The 21,751-nt window shown below is 38.2% G+C and overlaps 1 protein-coding gene across 5 annotated transcripts in view; it reads left to right on the top strand.

Annotated features, from left to right (window-relative positions):
- The window catches only part of CWF19L2 (CWF19 like cell cycle control factor 2), a 183,575-nt gene that overhangs the window by 32,539 nt on the left and 129,285 nt on the right, over window positions 1–21,751 (top strand). For all 5 annotated transcript variants that reach the window (XM_013062408.2, XM_004764420.3, XM_045077526.1 and 2 more), the window contains one exon: window positions 12,383–13,026. In XM_013062408.2, the coding sequence (XP_012917862.1) occupies window positions 12,383–13,026 (644 nt within the window). The remainder of the gene's footprint in view (window positions 1–12,382; window positions 13,027–21,751) is intronic.

Raw genomic sequence — 21,751 nt, 5'->3', positions numbered from 1 at the left:
TTGAAATAATTTGAAAAATTTAAAAAATATATATATTTTTAAATTTTTTCTTTAATTTCCAGTGTAATATTAGTTTCAAGTTACAATAGAGTGATTCAGCACTTGCATACATCGCTTGGTGCTCATCGCAGGAAGTGTGCTCCTTCATCCCCATTACCCGTGTCCCCCATTCCCCTACACACATCCTCTCTGGTCACCATGGATGTATTCTCTGTAGTTAAGAGTCTGTTTGTTGTTTTGCCTCTCTCTATCTCTGTTTTCCTTCCTTTACTCATTTGTTTTGTTTCTTAAATTCCACATATGAGTGAAATCATATGGTATTTGTCTTTCTTTGACTGATCTGTTTCACTTCATAATACTCTCTAGCTCCATTCATGTCATTGTAAATGGCAGGATTTCATTCTTTTTTTTTTTTTTTTTTTTTTTAAAGATTTTATTTATTTATTTGTCAGAGAGAGAGCGAGTGAGAGCGAGCACAGGCAGACAGAGTGGAAGGCAAAGTTAGAGGGAGAAGCAGGCTCCCTGCGGAGCAAGGAGCCGGATGTGGGACTCGATCCCAGGACGCTGGGATCATGACCTGAGCCGAAGGCAGCTGCTTAACCAACTGAGCCACCCAGGCGTCCCAGGATTTCATTCTTTTTGATGGCCGAGTAATATTCCACTACACACACACACACACACACACACACGTGTATATGTGTGTGTATCTATATACATATACACACATACATGTGTTGTGTGTATATAGATACACACACATATTTATTTCCCTGGTGGTGAGTGGTATTGAGCATCTTTCATATGTCTGTTGGCCATCTATATATCTTTTTTGGAAAAATGTCTATTCATGTCTTCTGCCTATAGTCCTATTGGACTATCCATTTTTTGGGTGTTGAGTTTAATAAGTTCTTTATATATTTTAGATACTAACTCTTTATCACATATGTCATTTGCAAATAACTTCTTCCATTCCGTAGGTTGCCTTTTAGTTTTGTTGAATGTTTCCTTCGTTGTGCAAAAGTTTTTTATTTTGATTGTAGTCCCAATAGTTTGTTTTTGCTTTTGTTTCCCTTGCCTCAGAAGAGATATCTAGAAAGAAGTTACTACAGCCAGTGTCAAAAAAGTTACTGCCTATGGTCTCTTCTAGGATTTTTATGGTGTTAGGTCTTTAATCCATTTTGAATTTATTTTTGTGTATGGTGTAAGAAGATGGTCCAGTTTCATTCTTCTGCATGTGGCTCTCCAATTTTCTCAACACTGTTTATTGAAAAGAATTCTTTTCCCATTGGATATTCATTCCCATTTTGTTGAAAATTAATTGACCATATAATTGTGGGTTCATTTCTGGGTTTTCTGTTCTGTTTCATTGATCTATTATGCCTCTCTGTGTCAGCACCATACTGTCTTGATGACTGCGGCTTTGTAATATAATTTGAAGTCCAGAATTATGATGCCTCCAGTTTTCTTTGGCTGTTTGGGATCTTTTGTGGTTCCATACAAATTTTAGGATTGTTTATTCTAGCTCTGTGAAAAATGCTGTTGGTGTTTTGATAGGGATTGCATTTAATGTGTAAATTGTGTTGGGTACTATAGACATTTTAATAGTACGTGTTCTTCCAATCCATAAACATGGAATGTCTTTCCATTCCTTTGTGTTGTCTTCAATTTCTTTCATTAGTGTTTTATAGTTTATAGAGTACAGGTCTTTTCATCTCTTTGGTTAGGTTTATTCATAGGTATCTTATTGCTTTTTGTGCTATTGTGAAAGGGATTGATTCCTTAATTTCTCTTTCAGCTGCTTCATTAATGGTGTATAGAAATGCAGCAGATTTCTGCGCAATGATTTTGTATCCTGCAACTTTACTGAACTCGTTTATCAGTTTTAGCAGTTTTGTTGTTCTTTTGGTCTTTCTGGTTTTCTAGATAATGGTATCATGTCCTCTGCAAATAGGGAAATTTTTATTTCTTCCTTGCTGATTTTTGGATACTTTTTATTTCTTTTTCATGTCTGACTGCTGTGGCTAAGAGTTCCAGTATTATGTTGAATAAAAGTGGTGAGAGTGAACATCTTTTTCTTGCTGCTGGCTATAGAGGAAAAGCCAGGGAAAAGGTTTTCCCTATGTAAGATGATATTAGTTGTGGGTTTTACATGTATGGCCTTTATTATGTTGAGGTTTGTCCCTTCCAATCCTGCTTTGTTGAGGGTTTTTCTTATGAATGGATGTTGTACTTGGTTATGCGTTTTCTGCCTTTAATGGAATGATCATATGGCTCTTACCTTTTCTTTTATTAATATGATGTATCCTGTTGATTGATTTGTGAATATTGAACCACCCTTGCAACCCAGGAATAAATTCTACTTGATTGATGAAATGATTTTTTTTAAATGTACGGTTGGATTCAGTTTATTGGTTTTTTGTTTTGTTTTGTTTGTTTTTGAGAATTTTGCATCTGTTCATCAGGGATATTGGCCTGTATATTCTCTTTTTTAGCTATGTCTTTATCTGGTTTGGGTATTTGGAATGTGGCCTAATAGAATGAATTTGGAAGTTTTTTTTCTTCTTCTATTTCTATTTTTTTTGAATAGTTTAAAAATAGGTATTAAGTTTTCCTTAAATGTTTGGTAGAATTGTTCATGAAGCCATCTTTTTGATTACTGATTCAGTTTCTTTGCTGGTTATCCCATCTGTTCAAGGTTTCTATCTCTTCCTGTTTCAGTTTTAGTAGTTTATGTTTCTAGGAATTTATCCATTTCTACCAGGTTGTCCAGTTTTTTGGGCATATAGCTTTTCATAATTGTTTGTATTTTGTATTGTTTGTATTTCTGTGATATATTTCTGTGATTGTATTTCTGTGATGTTAGTTGTTATTTCTCCTATCTTATTTGTGATTTTATTTACTTGGATCCTTTCTCTTTTCTTTTTGGTAAGTTTGGCTAGAGATTTATCAATTTTATTAATTTTTTCAAAGAACCAGCCCCTGGTTTCATTGATCTGTTCTGGGTTTTTTTGTTTTGTTTGTTTCTACATCATTTATTTATACTCTAATCTTTATTATTTTCTTCCTTTTGCTTTTTTTTTTTTTTTTGTTGTTGTTGTTGTTGTATTTTTTCTAGCTCCTTTAGGTTGTTTACTTGAGATTTTTCTTGCATTTTCAGGTAGGCCTGTATTGCTATTCTATACTTCCTTCTTAAGACTGCTTTTGCTGTATCCCGAAGGTTTTGGACCACTGTGTTTACATTTTTACTTGCTTCCTTGAATTAAATAATTTGAAATTTTAATTCCAGTTTATAGTACATTTTAAAGAAATGCATCTTACTCTTGACAATTCTCAGCTACAAAAACAATTATTTAGACTTAACTATTACATTTACCATTTGGTTTTTAGTGTTCCTTCCTTTTTTCAACCATCTGTGCCCTACTTCCGTTATGGTTTGGCTTAATGATCTTGAGTGATTTCCTCTGCACCTACTTAGTAAATGGTTTGCTTTCTGATTCCTTGTATTTTTTTTTTTTTTTAAAGATTTTATTTATTTGACAGAGAGAGATCACAAGCAGGCAGAGAGGCAGGCAGAGAGAGAGGAGGAAGCAGGCTCCCTGCTGAGCAGAGAGCCCGATGCGGGCCTCGATCCCAGGACCCTGAGATCATGACCTGAGCCGAAGGCAGCGGCTTAACCCACTGAGCCACCCAGGCGCCCTGATTCCTTGTATTTTTGAACATGACTTTCTTTTGTCCTTGCCAGATAAGGATAGTTTGACTGTGAATTGAATTCTGTATAGAATTATTGCCTTGTCTTTTTCTTTCATAATTTAATCTTTACTCCATTATCTTATAGCTTATAGTGTTTAGTAATAGAGATAAAGAATTGATAACAGTTTTACTTTTTTGGGGGGGGGGAGAGGGCAAAAGTGGAGGGGAGGGGCAGAGGGAGAGAGAAGTGTAGGTACTGAATGTGGACTCTGACATGGAACTCTATCTCATGATCTGAATCTCACATCATGCCCTGAGCTGAAATCAAAAGTCAGATGCTCAAGTGACTGAGCCACCTAGGTGCCCCAACAGTTTTACCTTTACTTCGTAGGTAATGTGTTATTTGCCTACTTCCATCTGTTTACATCTCATGCTTACTACTGCCTTCTCTGATTTAATATTTGTGAAGAATTTTTTTGTGTGCATGTATGGATTTTGAGACTCAAGAATTAGGTTTTTTTTTTTTTTTGTAAAGATTTATTTATTTTAGAGAGAGAGTGAGAGAGTGCATGCACATGAATGGGGGGGGGTGCGGGCTGAAGGAGAGAGTTTTCAAGCAGACTCTACCATGAGCACAGAGACTTGCTTGGGGCTTGATGTCACAACCCATGAGATTGTGACCTGAGCTGAAACCAAGAGTTTATGAGCCACCTGGGCACCCTAGGAATTAGGATTTTTTATGTATGAGTCTTAATATGCTTCATTTTCTCCCCTCTCCTAAGGCTACCAGATGATACCTGGAAAATTAGCTAGACAAATTTTCTTATATTATTATTATTACTATCATTATTTTATTAATTCTTGCTTCTTTCTTTGCTCTTTCTTTGTGGTAATATTCACATGTGCATATTAGAATGTATAGAATTAATTGTCCTTGTGTCTTTTTTTTCTTATTACATCTACTTACCATCTTTTCCTAAGTAGAGTGAATTCCCAGGCTAGTGTTGAATCAACTAGAATTGGATTCAATATATCTGCATGGTTTAGACACACAGTTTTCATTTATAGGTTTTTCTTGTTCTTGAACTCTTGTTTTTCGTGAGAGTCTGTTATGTTTTAGTGTAAGTTGTAGCAGCCTTTTGAATGACAGTAGGAATTAATTTTTTAGAAATGATGTCTTCACTGTTTTCTGTATTATATTTTGTTTTAGTACTGGGCCTTTGGGATAGTGGATTTTCTTTTGACTTACCAGATATTTTTCATTATTTGGCAATTTTTTGTTGATTAATCACATTTTTTAAAGCATTTGTTTTAGGGTAGTATATTTAGTTTGCTAGGACTGCCATAACAAAGTTCCATAGGCTAGGTGGCTTAAACCACGGAAATCTAGTTTCTCACAGTCCAGGAGAGTTGAAGTCCAAGATCAGAACATTACAATGTTTGGTTTCTTCTGGGGCCTCTCTTTATGGCCTGTAAATGGCTGCCTTCTAGATGTGTCTCTCATGTGGATTTTCTCCTTGTGTGCTTATCCATTCTGTCTTTTATTATTATTATTATTATTATTATTATCATTTTTTTATTTTTTATTTTTTTATTTTTTATATAATTTTTTATTTTTTATAAACATATATTTTTATCCCCAGGGGTACAGGTCTGTGAATCACCAGGTTTACACACTTCACAGCACTCACCAAAGCACATACCCTCCCCAATGTCCATAATCCCACCCCCTTCTCCCAAACCACCCCCCCAGCAACCCTCAGTTTGTTTTGTGAGATTAAGAGTCTCTTATGGTTTGTCTCCCTCCCAATCCCATTTTCTTTCATTTATTCTTCTCGTACCCACTTAAGCCCCATGTTGCATCACCACTTCCTCATATCAGGGAGATCATATGATAGTTGTCTTTCTCCACTTGACTTATTTTGCTAAGCATGATACGCTCTAGTTCCATCCATGTTGTCGCAAATGGCAAGATTTCATTTCTTTTGATGGCTGCATAGTATTCCATTGTGTATATATACCACATCTTCTTGATCCATTCATCTGTTGATGGACATCTAGGTTCTTTCCATAGTTTGGCTATTGTGGACATTGCTGCTATACACATTCGGGTACACGTGCCCCTTTGGATCACTACGTTTGTATCTTTAGGGTAAATACCCAATAGTGCAATTGCTGGGTCATAGGGCAGTTCTATTTTCAACATTTTGAGGAACCTCCATGCTGTTTTCCAGAGAGGTTGCACCAGCTTGCATTCCCACCAACAGTGTAGGAGGGTTCCCCTTTCTCCGCATCCTCGCCAGCATCTGTCATTTCCTGACTTGTTGATTTTAGCCACTCTGACTGGTGTGAGGTGATATCGCATTGTGGTTTTGATTTGTATTTCCCTGATGCCGAGTGATATGGAGCACTTTTTCATGTGTCTGTTGGCCATCTGGATGTCTTCTTTGCAGAAATGTCTGTTCATGTCCTCTGCCCATTTCTTGATTGGATTATTTGTTCTTTGGGTGTTGAGTTTGCTAAGTTCTTTATAGATTCTGGACACTAGTCCTTTATCTGATATGTCGTTTGCAAATATCTTCTCCCATTCTGTCAGTTGTCTTTTGATTTTGTTAACTGTTTCCTTTGCTGTGCAAAAGCTTTTGATCTTGATGAAATCCCAATAGTTCATTTTTGCCCTTGCTTCCCTTGCCTTTGGCCTTGTTCCTAGGAAGATGTTGCTGCGGCTGAGGTCGAAGAGGTTGCTGCCTGTGTTCTCCTCAAGGATTTTGATGGATTCCTTTCGCACATTGAGGTCCTTCATCCATTTTGAGTCTATTTTTGTGTGTGGTGTAAGGAAATAGTCCAATTTCATTTTTATGCATGTGGCTGTCCAATTTTCCCAGCACCATTTATTGAAGAGGCTGTCTTTTTTCCATTGGACATTCTTTCCTGCTTTGTCGAAGATGAGTTGACCATAGATTTGAGGGTCTATTTCTGGGATCTCTATTCTGTTCCATTGATCTATGTGTCTGTTTTTGTGCCAGTACCATGCTGTCTTGATGATGACAGCCTTGTAATAGAGCTTGAAGTCCGGAATTGTGATGCCACCAACGTTGGCTTTCTTTTTCAATATCCCTTTGGCTATTCGAGGTCTTTTCTGGTTCCATATAAATTTTAGAATTATTTGTTCCATTTCTTTGAAAAAGATGGATGGTACTTTGATAGGAATTGCATTAAATGTGTAGATTGCTTTATGTAGCATAGACATTTTCACAATATTTATTCTTCCAATCCAGGAACATGGAACATTTTTCCATTTCTTTGTGTCTTCCTCAATTTCTTTCATGAGTACTTTATAGTTTTCTGAGTATAGATTCTGTGTCTCTTTGGTTAGGTTTATTCCTAGGTATCTTATGGTTTTGGGTGCAATTGTAAATGGGATTGACTCCTTAATTTCCCTTTCTTCTGTCTTGCTGTTGGTGTAGAGAAATGCAACTGATTTCTGTGCATTGATTTTATATCCTGACACTTTACTGAATTCCTGTATAAGTTCTAGCAGTTTTGGAGTGGATTCTTTTGGGTTTTCCACATATAGTATCATATCATCTGCGAAGAGTGATAATTTGACTTCTTTGCCGATTTGGATGCCTTTAATTTCCTTTTGTTGTCTGATTGCTGAGGCTAGGACCTCTAGTACTATGTTGAATAGCAGTGGTGATAATGGACATCCCTGCCGTGTTCCTGACCTTAGCGGAAAAGCTTTCAGTTTTTCTCCATTGAGAATGATATTTGCGGTGGGTTTTTCATAGATGGCTTTGATGATATTGAGGTATGTGCCCTCTATCCCTACACTTTGAAGAGTTTTGATCAGGAAGGGATGCTGTACTTTGTCAAATGCTTTTTCAGCATCTATGGAGAGTATCATATGGTTATTGTTCTTTCTTTTATTGATGTGTTGTATCACATTGACTGATTTGCGGATGTTGAACCAAGCTTGCAGCCCTGGAATAAATCCCACTTGGTCGTGGTGAATAATCTTTTTAATGTACTGTTGAATCCTATTGGCTAGTATTTTGTTGAGTATTTTCGCATCTGTGTTCATCAAGGATATTGGTCTATAGCTCTCTTTTTTGGTGTGATCCTTGCCTGGTTTTGGGATCAAAGTGATGTTGGCCTCATAAAATGATTTTGGAAGTTTTCTTTCCATTTCTATTTTTTGGAACAGTTTTAGGAGAATAGGAATTAGTTCTTCTTTAAATGTTTGGTAGAATTCCCCCGGGAAGCCATCTGGCCCTGGGCTTTTGTTTGTTTGGAGATTTTTAATGACTGTTTCAATCTCCTTACTGGTTATGGGTCTGTTCAGGCTTTCTATTTCTTCCTGGTTCAGTTGTGGTAGTTTATATGTTTCTAGGAATGCATCCATTTCTTCCAGATTGTCAAATTTATTGCTGTAGAGTTGCTCATAGTATGTTCTTATAATAGTTTGTATTTCTTTGGTGTTAGTTGTGATCTCTCCTCTTTCATTCATGATTTTATTTATTTGGGTCCTTTCTCTTTTCTTTTTGATAAGTCGGGCCAGGGGTTTATCAATTTTATTAATTCTTTCAAAGAACCAGCTCCTACTTTCGTTGATTTGTTCTATTGTTTTTTTGGTTTCTATTTCATTGATTTCTGCTCTGATCTTTATGATTTCTCTTCTCCTGCTGGGCTTAGGGTTTCTTTCTTGTTCTTTCTCCAGCTCCTTTAGGTGTAGAGTTAGATTGTGTACCTGAGACCTTTCTTGTTTCTTGAGAAAGGCTTGTACCGCTATATATTCTCCTCTCAGGCCTGCCTTTGTTGTGTCCCACAGGTTTTGAACCGTTGTATTTTCATTATCATTTGTTTCCATGATTTTTTTCAATTCTTCTTTAATTTCCGGGTTGACCCATTCATTCTTTAGAAGGATGCTGTTTAGTCTCCATGTATTTTGGTTCTTTTCAAACTTCCTTTTGTGGTTGAGTTCTAGCTTTAGAGCATTGTGGTCTGAAAATATGCAGGGAATGATCCCAATCTTTTGATACCGGTTGAGTCCTGATTTAGGACCGAGGATGTGATCTATTCTGGAGAATGTTCCATGTGCACTAGAGAAGAATGTGTATTCTGTTGCTTTGGGATGAAATGTTCTGAATATATCTGTGAAGTCCATCTGGTCCAGTGTGTCGTTTAAGGCCTTTATTTCCTTGCTGATCTTTTGCTTGGATGATCTGTCCATTTCAGTGAGGGGAGTGTTAAAGTCCCCTACTATTATTGTATTATTGTTGATGTGTTTCTTTGATTTTGTTATTAATTGGTTTATATAGTTGGCTGCTCCCACGTTGGGGGCATAGATATTTAAAATTGTTAAATCTTCTTGTTGGACAGACCCTTTGAGTATGATATAGTGTCCTTCCTCATCTCTTATTATAGTCTTTGGCTTAAAATCTAATTGATCTGATATAAGGATTGCCACTCCTGCTTTCTTCTGATGTCCATTAGCATGGTAAATTCTTTTCCACCCCCTCACTTTAAATCTGGAGGTGTCTTCGGGCTTAAAATGTGTTTCTTGGAGGCAACATATAGATGGGTTTTGTTTTTTTATCCATTCTGATACCCTGTGTCTTTTGACAGGGGCATTTAGCCCATTAACATTCAGGGTAACTATTGAGAGATATGAATTTAGGGCCATTGTATTGCCTGTAAGGTGGCTGTTACTGTATATGGTCTCTGTTCCTTTCTGATCTACCACTTGTAGGCTCTCTCTTTGCTTAGAGGACCCCTTTCAAGATTTCCTGTAGAGCTGGTTTGGTGTTTGCAAATTTTTTCAGTTGTTGTTTGTCCTGGAAGCTTTTAATCTCTCCTTCTATTTTCAATGATAGCCTAGCTGGATATAGTATTCTTGGCTGCATGTTTTTCTCATTTAGTGCTCTGAAAATATCATGCCAGCTCTTTCTGGCCTGCCAGGTCTTTGTGGATAAGTCAGCTGCCAATCTAATATTTTTACCATTGTATGTTACAGACTTCTTTTCCCGGGCTGCTTTCAGGATTTTCTCTTTGTCACTGAGACTTGTAAATTTTACTATTAGGTGACGGGGTGTGGGCCTATTCTTATTGATTTTGAGGGGCGTTCTCTGAACCTCCTGAATTTTGATGCTCTTTCCCTTTGCCATATTGGGGAAATTCTCCCCAATAATTCTCTCTAGTATACCTTCTGCTCCCCTCTCTCTTTCTTCTTCTTCTGGAATCCCAATTATTCTAATGTTGTTTCGTCTTATGGTGTCACTTATCTCTCGAATTCTCTCCTCGTGGTCCAGTAGCTGTTTGTCCCTCTTTTGCTCAGCTTCTTTATTCTCTGTCATTTGGTCTTCTATATCACTAATTCTTTCTTCTGCCTCATTTATCCTAGCAGTGAGAGCCTCCATTTTTGATTGCACCTCATTAATAGCTTTTTTGATTTCAACTTGGTTAGATTTTAGTTCTTTTATTTCTCCAGAAAGGGCTTTTTATATCTCTCGAGAGGGTTTCTCTAATATCTTTCATGCCTTTTTCGAGCCCCGCTAGAACCTTGAGAATTGTCATTCTGAACTCTAGATCTGACATATTACCAATGTCTGTATTGGTTAGGTCCCTAGCCTTCGGTACTGCCTCTTGTTCTTTTTTTTGTGTTGAATTTTTCCGTCTTGTCATTTTGTCCAGATAAGAGTATATGAAGGGGCAAGTAAAATACTAAAAGGGTGGCAACAACCCCAGGAAAATATGCTTTAACCAAATTAGAAGAGATCCAAAATCGTGAGGGGGGAGAAAGGGGATAAAAAGAGGTTCAAAAAGGAAGAAAGAAAAAAAAAGAAAAAAGAGAAAACAAAAAAAGAAAAGAATTTAAAAAAAAAGAAAACACCAAGAAAAATATAAAAAAGAAAAAATATATATATTAGATAAACTAGTAAAAAATCGTTAAAAAAGAAAAAGGTAACAGTTAAAAAAAATTTTTTTACCCGAAGGAGAGAATAAAAAAACAAAAAATGAAAAAGAAAAAAATTAAATTAACTGTAAGACTAAAAAAAAATCACAGGGAAAAAGCCATGAGTTCCGTGCTTTGCTTTCTCCTCTTCTAGAATTCTGCTGCTCTCCTTGGTATTGAAACTGCACTCCTTGTAGGTGAACTTGGTCTCGGCTGGATTTCTTTTTGATCTTCTGGGGGAGGGGCCTGTTGTAGTGATTCTCAAGTGTCTGCCCCAGGCGGAATTACACCGCCCTTACCCGGGCCGGGGTGAGTAATGCGCTCGGGTTTGCTTTCAGGAGCTTTTGTTCCCTGAGCGCTTTCCATAGAGTTCCAGAGGACGGGAATACAAATGGAGGCCTCCTGGTCTCCGGCCTGGAGGAGCCGAGAGCCCAGGGCCGCACTCCTCAGTGCGCGCTCAGAGAACTGCGCCCAGTTACCCCCGTCTGCCTGACCTCCGGCCGCGCTCCGAGCTCACCGAGCCTGCGACCAGTTCAAGGTCACCCCGAGCTGCGAGCTTACTGTCGGCTCTGTCTCTGTATCCGGCTTTCCCGTTCCAAAACCCGCAAGCTCTGCGACACTCAGACACCCCCGATCCTTCTGTGACCCTGCAGGACCTAAGGCCACGCTGACCCGGTGTGGGCTTTGCCCCGGGTAGCCTCTGGAGCGATGTCCCTCAGCGGAACAGACTTTTAAAAGTCCTGATTTTGTGCCCGGTTGCTCCGCGGCTTGCCGTGAGCCGGCCCCTCCCCCCGGGGTCTATCTTCCCGTCGCTTTGGATTCACTTCTCCGCCGGTCCTACCTTTCAGAAAGTGGTTGTTTTTCTGTTTCCAGAATTGCTGTTCTTCTCTTCGATCTGCCGATGGATTTTCAGGTGTTTGCAATCTTTAGATAAGCTATCTAGCTGATCTCCGGCTAGCTGAAGTAGTCTCAGCCTGTTACTTCTCCGCCATCTTGACTCCTCCTCCTCAACTTCCTTTTTTTTTTTGAGGCTTTTCTCCTTTATGTGTTGACTTGAGCGGCCGAGCCGGTACTGCTGGCACTGAGGAGGGCCAGGGCAGGTAGCATGAGCATTTGCAACACGTATTCCAGTCCCAATCCGCAGCGGGCCGCTGTCGCCCGTCTTATTATTATTTTTTAAAGATTTTATTTATTTATTTGACAGAGAGAAATCACAAGTAGTCAGAGAGGAAGGCAGAGAGAGAGGGAAGCAGGCTCCCCGCTTAGCAGAGAGCCCGATGCGGGACTCGATCCCAGGACCCTGAGATCATGACCTGAGCCGAAGGCAGCGGCTTAACCCACTGAGCCACCCAGGCGCCCCTCCATTCTGTCTTCGTATTTCCAAATTTCTTCTTCTTTTAAGGATATCCATCAGGCTGAATTAGGGCCCAGCTGAACTTTTAACTTAATCACGTCTTTCAAGTGCCTGACTTCTAAATGCTCTGAGTACGAGGGGTTAGTACTCAGTCATGTTCTGAGTACTAGGGGTTAAGACTTCAACATACCAATCGGGAGTAGGCACAGTTAAGCCTGATCTTATCAGTTACGATGATTGTATGGGTCTTTTCTTCTCTCCTTTGTTGGGTTTTTCTTTATTGTGCCACATGACAGTATATCATGGTACATTGGCATATGGGGGTACAAGTCATTGAGCCTTTTAAAATTTTATATATCTTGTTTAATTTCTCTCCTTTGTAGTCAATGGAAATATTCCAGTCGAAATTAGAAGAAGCTGAAAAAACTGCATCCACAAAAGAAGATTGTAAACGAGAACGGTGGAGGAAACCAACATACTCAGATAAAGCACAAAGTAGTCAAGAAACTAGAAAATCAGACTTGGTAAAATATAATAAAAATTTAAGGGATAGATATAGTTCAACAGATATTGCAAACGACACCAATAAAGGTAAGTCTAGTGGTGGTGAAAAAGATAATAGGTTTGAAACCTGTAGAAGACAATCCAAACCAAGGCAAAATCAAGAGTTTTCTTCTCTGAAGAAACCTAAATTTTTAAGACCCTCTGATGATGAACTCTCATTTCATAGCAAGAATAGAAATTTTGAACCTTCTAGTTCCTCTTCAGCACTGGTTGCTCAGGATTCTGTGCGTCGTGGTTTTCAAAAACCCACGGACAACAGTGAAGAAAGTTCTTTATCATGGAGCCGGTCGGACGGAAGAGCAGGAGACCGGAAATGTTCATATGCAAGACCATTAGAAACTAGGGGCGATGTGGACTGTGGGCACATTTCAGAAGACATGAAAGAAAAATCACCAGATGAAAGCCTGAGAGATGACTCTGTGAAGAAAGAGCATCTGCGGGACACGAAGTCACCATTTGCCAGGTATTTTGTCATTTGTTTTTTAAACTGATGAATGAATAGTAAATTGCAAAGGATTCGAAGAAATGAGCTGTATTGCAGAGTATCATCTATTAAGTTGATATGAGTTATGTTCTGTTTCTTAAGTTTTGTGGATGAGATAAAATATGCACATTTAACAAATCAGTAGCTTTGTTTTATGGGTTGCATTGCATTTCACAGTTTTATTTAACAAATGGAAGAAGTGCTTGGTAGCTGTGTTAGCTCAAAATTTGTTCCCTTTTTGCAATCTAAAAAATGGAGTTCATAATCCCTTTAAATGGATATGCTACAGGAAGTATTTTGGTACAGTGTCTTACTGCTACCATATTGCTTTCAGAGGAAATCGCTCCATTGTTCGGTGTAATCTTAATTGTAAATATTGTATGCCGAGTGGAGGTGTGGGAGGTTGAAGGAAAATATGCTGCCATAGCGCACGTATGAAGTGAATAGGCTATATGAAGGATCCTGCCGGTGGCGGGGAAGCATGAATTATGGTGACTCTTTTTCAGAGAAAGAAATAATCCCCTTTTAACAGTTGACAGGTTTTGAAGATGTTAGCATTTTAAAAGGAAGATATGGATAGGGTAGTGGTTGTATCTGTGGTAATTAGAAAAATAGGTGATATTGATTGGTGTTACCTTGAACCTGTTCATCTTACCTACAGGCTGGGTCAGTAGAGCAGGAGGTTGAGTGGGATCAAACCTAGGAAAAATTGATTTAGCTATGGAGCCAGTCTTATTGGAGATAGCCATAAATGGAAAATAAGAGTTCAAAGAATAATGATCAACTTATACTAGAATGATCATCAAAATATGTTTAAAAATAACAACAAATGAATGGGACGCTAAAGGAAGAGGTTTTAGGAAATAATAGAATTCAGTAGTGGCAGTAATAGGTATCAGCATTGTAGTTTGGGGTCATGAGTCTGGTAAATTGTTTCTGTTAACAATTTCGTCTGATGCCGTGGATTATAAAGCACCGGGTATAGCTTTCAGTGGCAGGAAGTTGGCAAAACCTGCACTGAGTGATGGGAGCTCCACTCACATGGGCTCTGGTTCAAGTCAGGGCTTTGTTCCCAGGAAACCAAAGGAGAGATCTAGTTGTATTGACTGGATAAACATGACAGGGATTAGAGAATATCTAAGACTGTTTACATATGTAATTGCCCAGGCTTTACTCCAGGTATTCTGAAAGGTAGACTATTTCTTGTTGCCACCTGTTGGTAGGATGAGGCTCTTAATTTCTTTTATCGTCAGGGTTGTCCCAACATTTGGGCACTCTGCACATCTTGACTTCTGTGACTGCAGCTGTACGAGAAATAGTCTTACAGTCAGTATTTCATCTAGTTCCATATTTGTAGGTTGTATTTAAGTTGTAAGTTTCTTGTAGAGCTACTATAATATAGGCACTCACTAGAAGAGATATATATAGATATACATATGTATTTACATATATATGTAATTAGGTAATTAGGAAAATAGGTGATATTGATTGGTGTTATCTTGAACCTGTTCATTTTACCTACAGGCTGGGTCAGTAGAGCAGGAGGTTGAGTGGGATCCATTACTTTATATATATATATATATATATATATTTTTTTTTTTTTTTAAGACTTATTTATTTTTAGAGATAGAACACAAGCAGGGAGAGGGACAGTGGGAGAGAGACAATCCCAAACAAACTCCCCATTGAGTGCAGAGCCTGATGTAGGGCTCCATCTTACGACCCTGAGATCATGACCTGAGCTGAAATCTAGAGTTGAATGCTTAAGTGTCTGAGACACCCAGACATCCCGGAAGGCAGTGTTTTTGTTAGGTTTGTTATTTTGATGTTTCGCATGGTGTGAAGCTTTCCATGAATTCCATAATTCCCTGGAAAAGGAAAGAACAGTCTAGAAATTGTCTACATATATGTGAAAGACAGAAAAATTCCTCAGCCTCTGTGAGTGTTGTGAAGTAAGAGACCAAAGAAGGATGTAAGAACGCCTATTTTCAGGGACTAGAAAGAGTCAGTGAAGGATTGTGAGATGCTGTTAGTTTGTGGGAACATTATTGTAGGTATATGCTGAATTCTTTATAAAATGCTAGAATTCTAGGGAGCTTTGAACTAGTGAATTTTAGAAGTAGGGGGAAAAATCATAAAACTGCTTTTAGAACTAGAAGAAAGTAGTGTAAATCCTCCATTTTCCAGATGAGGAAACTGAAGCACTTGAGATTGTACCTTGTGGAGTGTTACCGTACTCATTTATCAGATTTAGCAAATAAAGGGAAGCATATCCCTTGCAGTATTTGCACAGAATTACACTAAAAAATTTTTTTTGTTTACCTGAAATTCAAATTTGACTGAGTGCCATGTTTTTAGTCTGGCAATTGTATGTAACACTTAGCCATTTTCTGGGATTGTGACGTTTTACGAGAGATAATGCATATTATTACATATAAAAAATGTAATTAGATATTTAAGTTATGGAGCTTCACAATGTATATATTACTCTGAGTCTTCTTCCCCCTCCTCCATCAGTATATCTTAAAGATCTTTTGACTTCGGCTTTTATGTATGTACTTTTTATTTTTATTTTTATTTATTTTTTTAAAAAGATTTTTACTTATTTATTTGGCAGACAGAGATCACAAGTAGGCAGAGAGGCAGGCATAGAGGGAGGAAGGGAAACAGGCTCCCCGCTGAGCAGAGAGCCTGATGTGGGGCTTGATCCCAGGACCTTGGGATCATGACCTGAGCTGAAGGCAGGTTTAACCCACTGAGCCACCCAGGTGCCCGTGTATGTACTTTTTTTTAAAAAAAAATTTTTTTTTTAAGATTTATTTATTTATTTATTTGATAGAGATCACAAGTAGGCAGAGAGTCAGGCAGAGAGAGAGAGAGAGGGTGAAACAGGCTCCCTGGTGAGCAGAGAGCCCAATGCGGGGCTCAATCCCAGGATCCTGGGATCATGACCTGAGCCGAAGGCAGAGGCTTTAACCCACTGAACCACCCAGGTGCCCCCGGTGTATGTACTTTTTAAAGGCTCTTTTATATTCTGTTAAAAATGTAGATCGAAGTTAGTGTTTCTCCTTGGTCTCCTGTTGATGGACTTAGGTTGTTTCTAATCTGTCCTGCTTACAGTAATGCTGCAGTGAATAGTCGTATAATGTGTGTCTGTGCACACTAATTAAATCTAGCTGCAAAATAATTTCCAAGCAGTAGAAGTTTTATTTATATATTTTGTTATATTAATCAGTTTACTCTCTTATCAGTCAAATATAAGAATGACTTTTCTTTTCCTTGCCAACAGCATTATTGAACTTTTTTTTTTTAAGATTTTATTTATTTATTTGACAGGCAGAGATCACAAGTAGGCAGAGAGAGAGGAAGAAGCAGGCTCCCTGCTGAGCAGAGAGCCCGATGTGGGGCTCGATCCCAGGACCCTGGGATCATGATCTGAGCCGAAGGCAGCGGCTTTAACCCACTGAGCCACCCAGGCGCCCCCATTATTGAACTTTTTAATCTTTGTTGGGTACATACTTCAGAAACAGAGTTGTTCCTGATTTCCATTTCTTAAATGTGGGTGAAATTTGGCATATTTCTGTAACCTTATTTTTATTTTATTTTTTCTAACTAGTCATTTCTTGTGGTTACTTTTGCAGTTCTCTATGAGAGCTCTTTATAGTTTTCATGAAGTACAGTGCTTTCATCACTGTTAAAGTTGCATTTTCTTCGTGTTTCACTTTTTCATCCTTCTTTCATTCATTCTTACTGTCATTAGATACCTCATTCTTTTCCTTTGTCCTGTTTATGCCCTGCAGTTATCTTATGCAGGCAGAAAACATCCTCTAGAAATGGTCCTTGTGCTCAAGATCTTTAAACGTTTTTATTCTTAGAAATAAAATGTCTTTGTGTATAATTTTGTTTGTTGGAAAATATATCAGCTATGTATTTTCAAGATTTTGAAACTATTTTCAAGATTGCAAACTATTCTAGTTTGCAATATGAACAAAAAATAGTGTGATGTTCTTAATTTAGATTTTAAAAAGTTGATAACAGGAATTAACCTGTCTTATATACTATTTTAGCCTTTGGATATTATTCTTGGCAGAGTTTGCTGTGGTAGCCCAGAAGGACAGGAGAAGGATGGCAGGTTCTGAAGGTTTTGAATATAAGGCATGGGATCCTTGGACGGGGAGAAAATTTGAGAACAAGTGGTAAGAAATGAATAACTAAAAGGAGGAGATCTGTGAACACTGCCAGCAGGCAAAGAATAATTGCAATATCCTCAGGTTTCTGAAATGTTATTGGGGTGAGGCTTTTTAAATTACCTCTTCCTCAACAGTTTTCAGCTGGAGTTGGGTGTGTGCTGTAAAGAGAAGATATTTTAATGGGAAAATGGGTTTGCTTTTTAGAAATTAATTATGAAGAGGACTTCTGAAATTTACCAGTAATCCTGGAAAATGAGAAATACTTGTACTTTTTTCCTTTTATAGGATAATTGCAGATGTCATGGCAATGTTTCTTTCAGAGTATTTGTACATTGTTGTAAATGCTTAGAGAAAGTAAGAAGGAGTCTATTACAGGCTGTTTGCTGCTAGTTAGTGTCTCTGCTGTGGTATTAACAAGATGAAATAATACGTTCTTTGTGTTCACTTAGTTCTTTGTGTGCCCCATGACTCATATGAATGTCTTTATTTGATACCTATTACTGTTCTGTGAAGTGTGTTGGAGATATTAGTGTCAGAGAAGTTTGGAATTCTTGTATATCATCTAATTCATCCTTATCTACTTTTTATCTACTAATAAACAATTTAATTCCTGTTAGAAAATGCACCCCCCCCCAAAAGATGTAGGAGTACAAATTTCATGATGGTGAAAGTTGCTGCTTTTAAAGGTCTCTTGGGATTCCAGTTATCTTCTTTTTTTCAAAGATTTTTTTTTTTTAAAGATTTATTTATTTATTGTCAGAGAGAGATCACAAGCAGGCAGAGTCACAGGCAGAGGCAGAGAGAGAAGCAGGCTCCCTGCTGGACAAGGAGCCTGATGCGGAACTCGATCCCAGGACCTGGGATCATGACCTGAGCCGAAGGCAGTGGCTTAACCGACTGAGCCAGCTAGGTGCCCTGGGATTCCAGTTATCTTCTTAAAACTTGTGAGCTTTGGTTGGAGTTTGGCATACGTCATTATCCTCTTGATTGAATCTTGAAGCTTGCATACTGAGAGTGATGGGAAGAGTAAAGTTCTCAAAAAAAGGGAAGAGTCAGGTAAAATGACAAAGTTGTGCCTTTGGATAGAAATAGTAGAGGTCTTGGCAATTTAATTAAGAATATTATCATTGAAAAAGAGGATTTATTAGCCAGATTTCATAGACTAAGTTATGATTATGGGTCATATGATGGTAGAGATGGAAAGTATGAGAGAGACGTGTTAAGTGAAGGACCTCCTTTCTCTCTCCTTTTTTTCTTTTAAGGTACAGACACTTGAATATATTTATATGTTCATGGAAAAGAGTATTCATGTTAGAAGAGAGATGATAGATGGCATAATTGAGCAAGATCCCAAGGTTACAGTGGATGAATGTAGGATCCAGTGTCCTCCTACAAACAGAAGGATCAGCCTGGGGTGGAAGTGTTAAAGAGGAGGAAGGTGTGGCTGTAGATTGTGAGTGACAGGAGAAAATTACAGAAATTTCTAACAACTTAGGTCAGTGTTTCTCAACATATCATTCTCATAATATTGGTGTTCTTTTTAGTCTGGCATGACAAGAAGTCATGAACCAAAGGAGTGAATGAAGGTAGAAGGGAGGAGGAATTTGAGTTGGCTTCCATGGCTCAGTGATGAAGCTTTTAATTCTGTGGTCCCTTGAAAGGATTTGGTTGCTTTACTATGCACAATCCCTAGACATTCTTTCTTTTTTTTAAGTTTTTAAAATTAAAAAAAATTTTTATTAACATATAATGTATTATTTGCCCCAGGGGTACGGGTCTGTGAATCATCAGGCTTACACATTTCACAGTATTCACCATGGCACACACCCTCCCCAATGCCTATAACCCAACTACTCTATCCCTGCCGCCCACCCCCCAGCAACCCTAACCCTCAGTTTGTTTTTTGAGATTGAGTCTCTTGTGGTTTGTCTCCCTCCTGATCCCATCTTGTTTCACTTTTTCCTTCCCTAACCCCCACAATCCCCTGCCCTGCCTCTCAATTTCTTCATATCAGAGAGATCATATGATAATTGTCTTTCTCTGATTGACTTATTTTGCTCAGCATAATACCCTCTAGTTCCATCCACGTTGTTGCAAATGGCAAGATTTCATTTCTTTTGATGGCTGCATAGTATTCCACCCCCCCATCTATCTATCTATCTATCTATATATATACACCACATCTTCTTTACCCATTCATCTGTTGATGGACATCTAGGTTCTTTCCATAGTTTGGCGATTGTGGACATTGCTGCTATCAACATTCGGGTGCATGCTTCCTTTCCAATTACTACATTTGCATTTTTAGGGTAAATACCCAGTCGTGTGATTGCTGGGTCATAGGTAGCTCTATTTTCAACTTTTTGAGGAACCTCCATGTTGTTTTCCAGAGCAGCTGCACCAGGTTGCATTTCCACCAACAGTGTGGGAGGAGTCCCCTTTCTCTGCATCCTTGCCAAAATCTGTCTTTTCCTGACTTGTTAATTTTAGCCATTCTGACTGGCGTGAGGTGGTATCTCATTGTGGTTTTGATTTCTATTTCCCTGATGCCCAGTGACGTGAGGCACTTTTTCATGTGTCTTTTGGCCATTTCCCTGAATTCCCTGATGCCGGATGATGTGGAGCCCTTTTACATTTGTCTGTTGCCCATCTGGATGTCTTCTTTGCAGAAATGTCTGTTCCTGTCCTCTGCCCATTTCTTGATTGGATTATTTGTTCTTTGGGTGTTGAGTTTGATAAGTTTGTTATAGATTTTGGATACTAGCCCTTTATCTTATATGTCATTTGTGAATATCTTCTCCCATTCTGTCTGTTGTGTTTTGGTTTTGTTAACTGTTTCCTTTGCTGTGCAAAAGCTTTTGATCTTGATGAAGTCCCAATAGTTCATTTTTGCCCTTGCTTCCCTTGCCTTTGGTGATGTGTCTAGGAAAAAGTTGCTGTGGCTGAGGTCGGAGAGGTTGCTGCCAGTGTTGTCCTCAAGGATTTTGATGGATTCCTGTTTCATATTGAGGTCTTTCATTCATTTGGAGTCTATTTTTGTGTGTGGCATAGGGAAATGGTCCAGTTTCATTTTTCTGCATGTGGCTGTCCAATTTTCCCAGTACCATTTGTTGAAGAGACTGTCTTTTTTCTATAGGACATTCTTTCCTGCTTTGTTGAAGATTAGTTGACCGTAGAGTTGAGGGTCTATTTCTGGGCTCTCTATTCTGTTCCATTGATCTATGTGTCTGTTTTTGTGCCAGTAGCATACTGTCTTGATGATTACAGCTTTGTAATAGAGCTTGAAGTCTGGAATTGTGGTGCCAACAACTTTGGCTTTCTTTTTCAACATTCCTCTGGCTATTCAGGGTTTTTTCTAGTTTCATATAAATTTTAGGATTATTTGTTCCATTTATTTGATGTATGGTATTTTGATAGGGATTGCATTAAATATGTAGATTGATTTAGGTAGCATAGATGTTTTCACATATTTGTTCTTCCAATCCATAAGCATGGCATGTTTTTCCATTTCTTTGTGTCTTCTTCAATTTCTTTCATGAGTACTTTATAGTTTTCTGGGTACAGATTCTTTGCCTCTTTGGTTAGATTTATTCCTAGGTATCTTATGGTTTTGCATGCAGTTGTAAATTGGATTGACTCCTTAATTTCTCTTTCTTCTGTCTTGTTTTGGTGTATAGAAATGCAGCTGATTTCTGTGCATTGATTTTATATCTTCACACTTTACTGAATTCCTGTATGAGTTCTAGAAGTTTTGGAGTGGAGTCTTTTGGGTTTTTCACATAAAGTATCATCATCTGCAAAGAGTGAGAGTTTGACTTCTTTGCCCATTCCGATACCTTTAATTTCTTTTTGTTGTCTGATTGCCAAGGCTAGATTTCTAGTAGTATGTTGAATAGCAGTGGTGATAGTGGATATCCCTGCCGTGTTCCTGACCTTAGGGGAAAAGCTCCCAGTTTTTCCTCATTGAGAATGATATTCACTGTGGGTTTTCATAGATAGCTCTGATGATATTGAGGTATATACCCTCTATCCCTACACTTTGAAGAGTTTTGATCAGGAATGGATGCTGTACTTTGTCAAATACTTTTTCAGCATCTTTTGAGAGTATCATATGGTTCTTGTTTTTCTTTTATTAATGTATTGTATCACATTGATTGATTTGTGGATGTTGAACCAACCTTGCAGCCCAGGAATAAATCTCACTTTGTCATGGTGAATAATCCTTTTAATGTACTGTTGGCTCCTACTGGTTAGTATTTTGGTGACCATTTTCACATCCGTGTTCATCAAGGATATTGATAAGGGTCTGTAATTCTCCTTTTTGGTTGGGTCTTTGGTTTTAGGATCAAGGTAATGCTGGCCTCATAAGTGAATTTGGAAGTTTTCCTTCCATTTCTGTTGTTTGGAATAGTTTCAGGAGAATAGGTATTAATTCTTCTTTAAATGTTTGGTAGAATTCACCCAGGAAGTCATCTGTCTGGCTCTGGGCTCTTGTTTGTTGGGAGATTTTTGAT

The sequence above is a fragment of the Mustela putorius genome, unplaced genomic scaffold, assembly GCF_011764305.1.
Source record: "Mustela putorius furo isolate JIRA1106 unplaced genomic scaffold, ASM1176430v1.1 tig00000198_pilon_pilon_pilon, whole genome shotgun sequence".
Classification (NCBI taxonomy): domain Eukaryota; kingdom Metazoa; phylum Chordata; class Mammalia; order Carnivora; family Mustelidae; genus Mustela; species Mustela putorius.
Note: the sequence above shows the minus strand (reverse complement) of the source record. Positions and strands in the feature narration are given on the sequence as shown.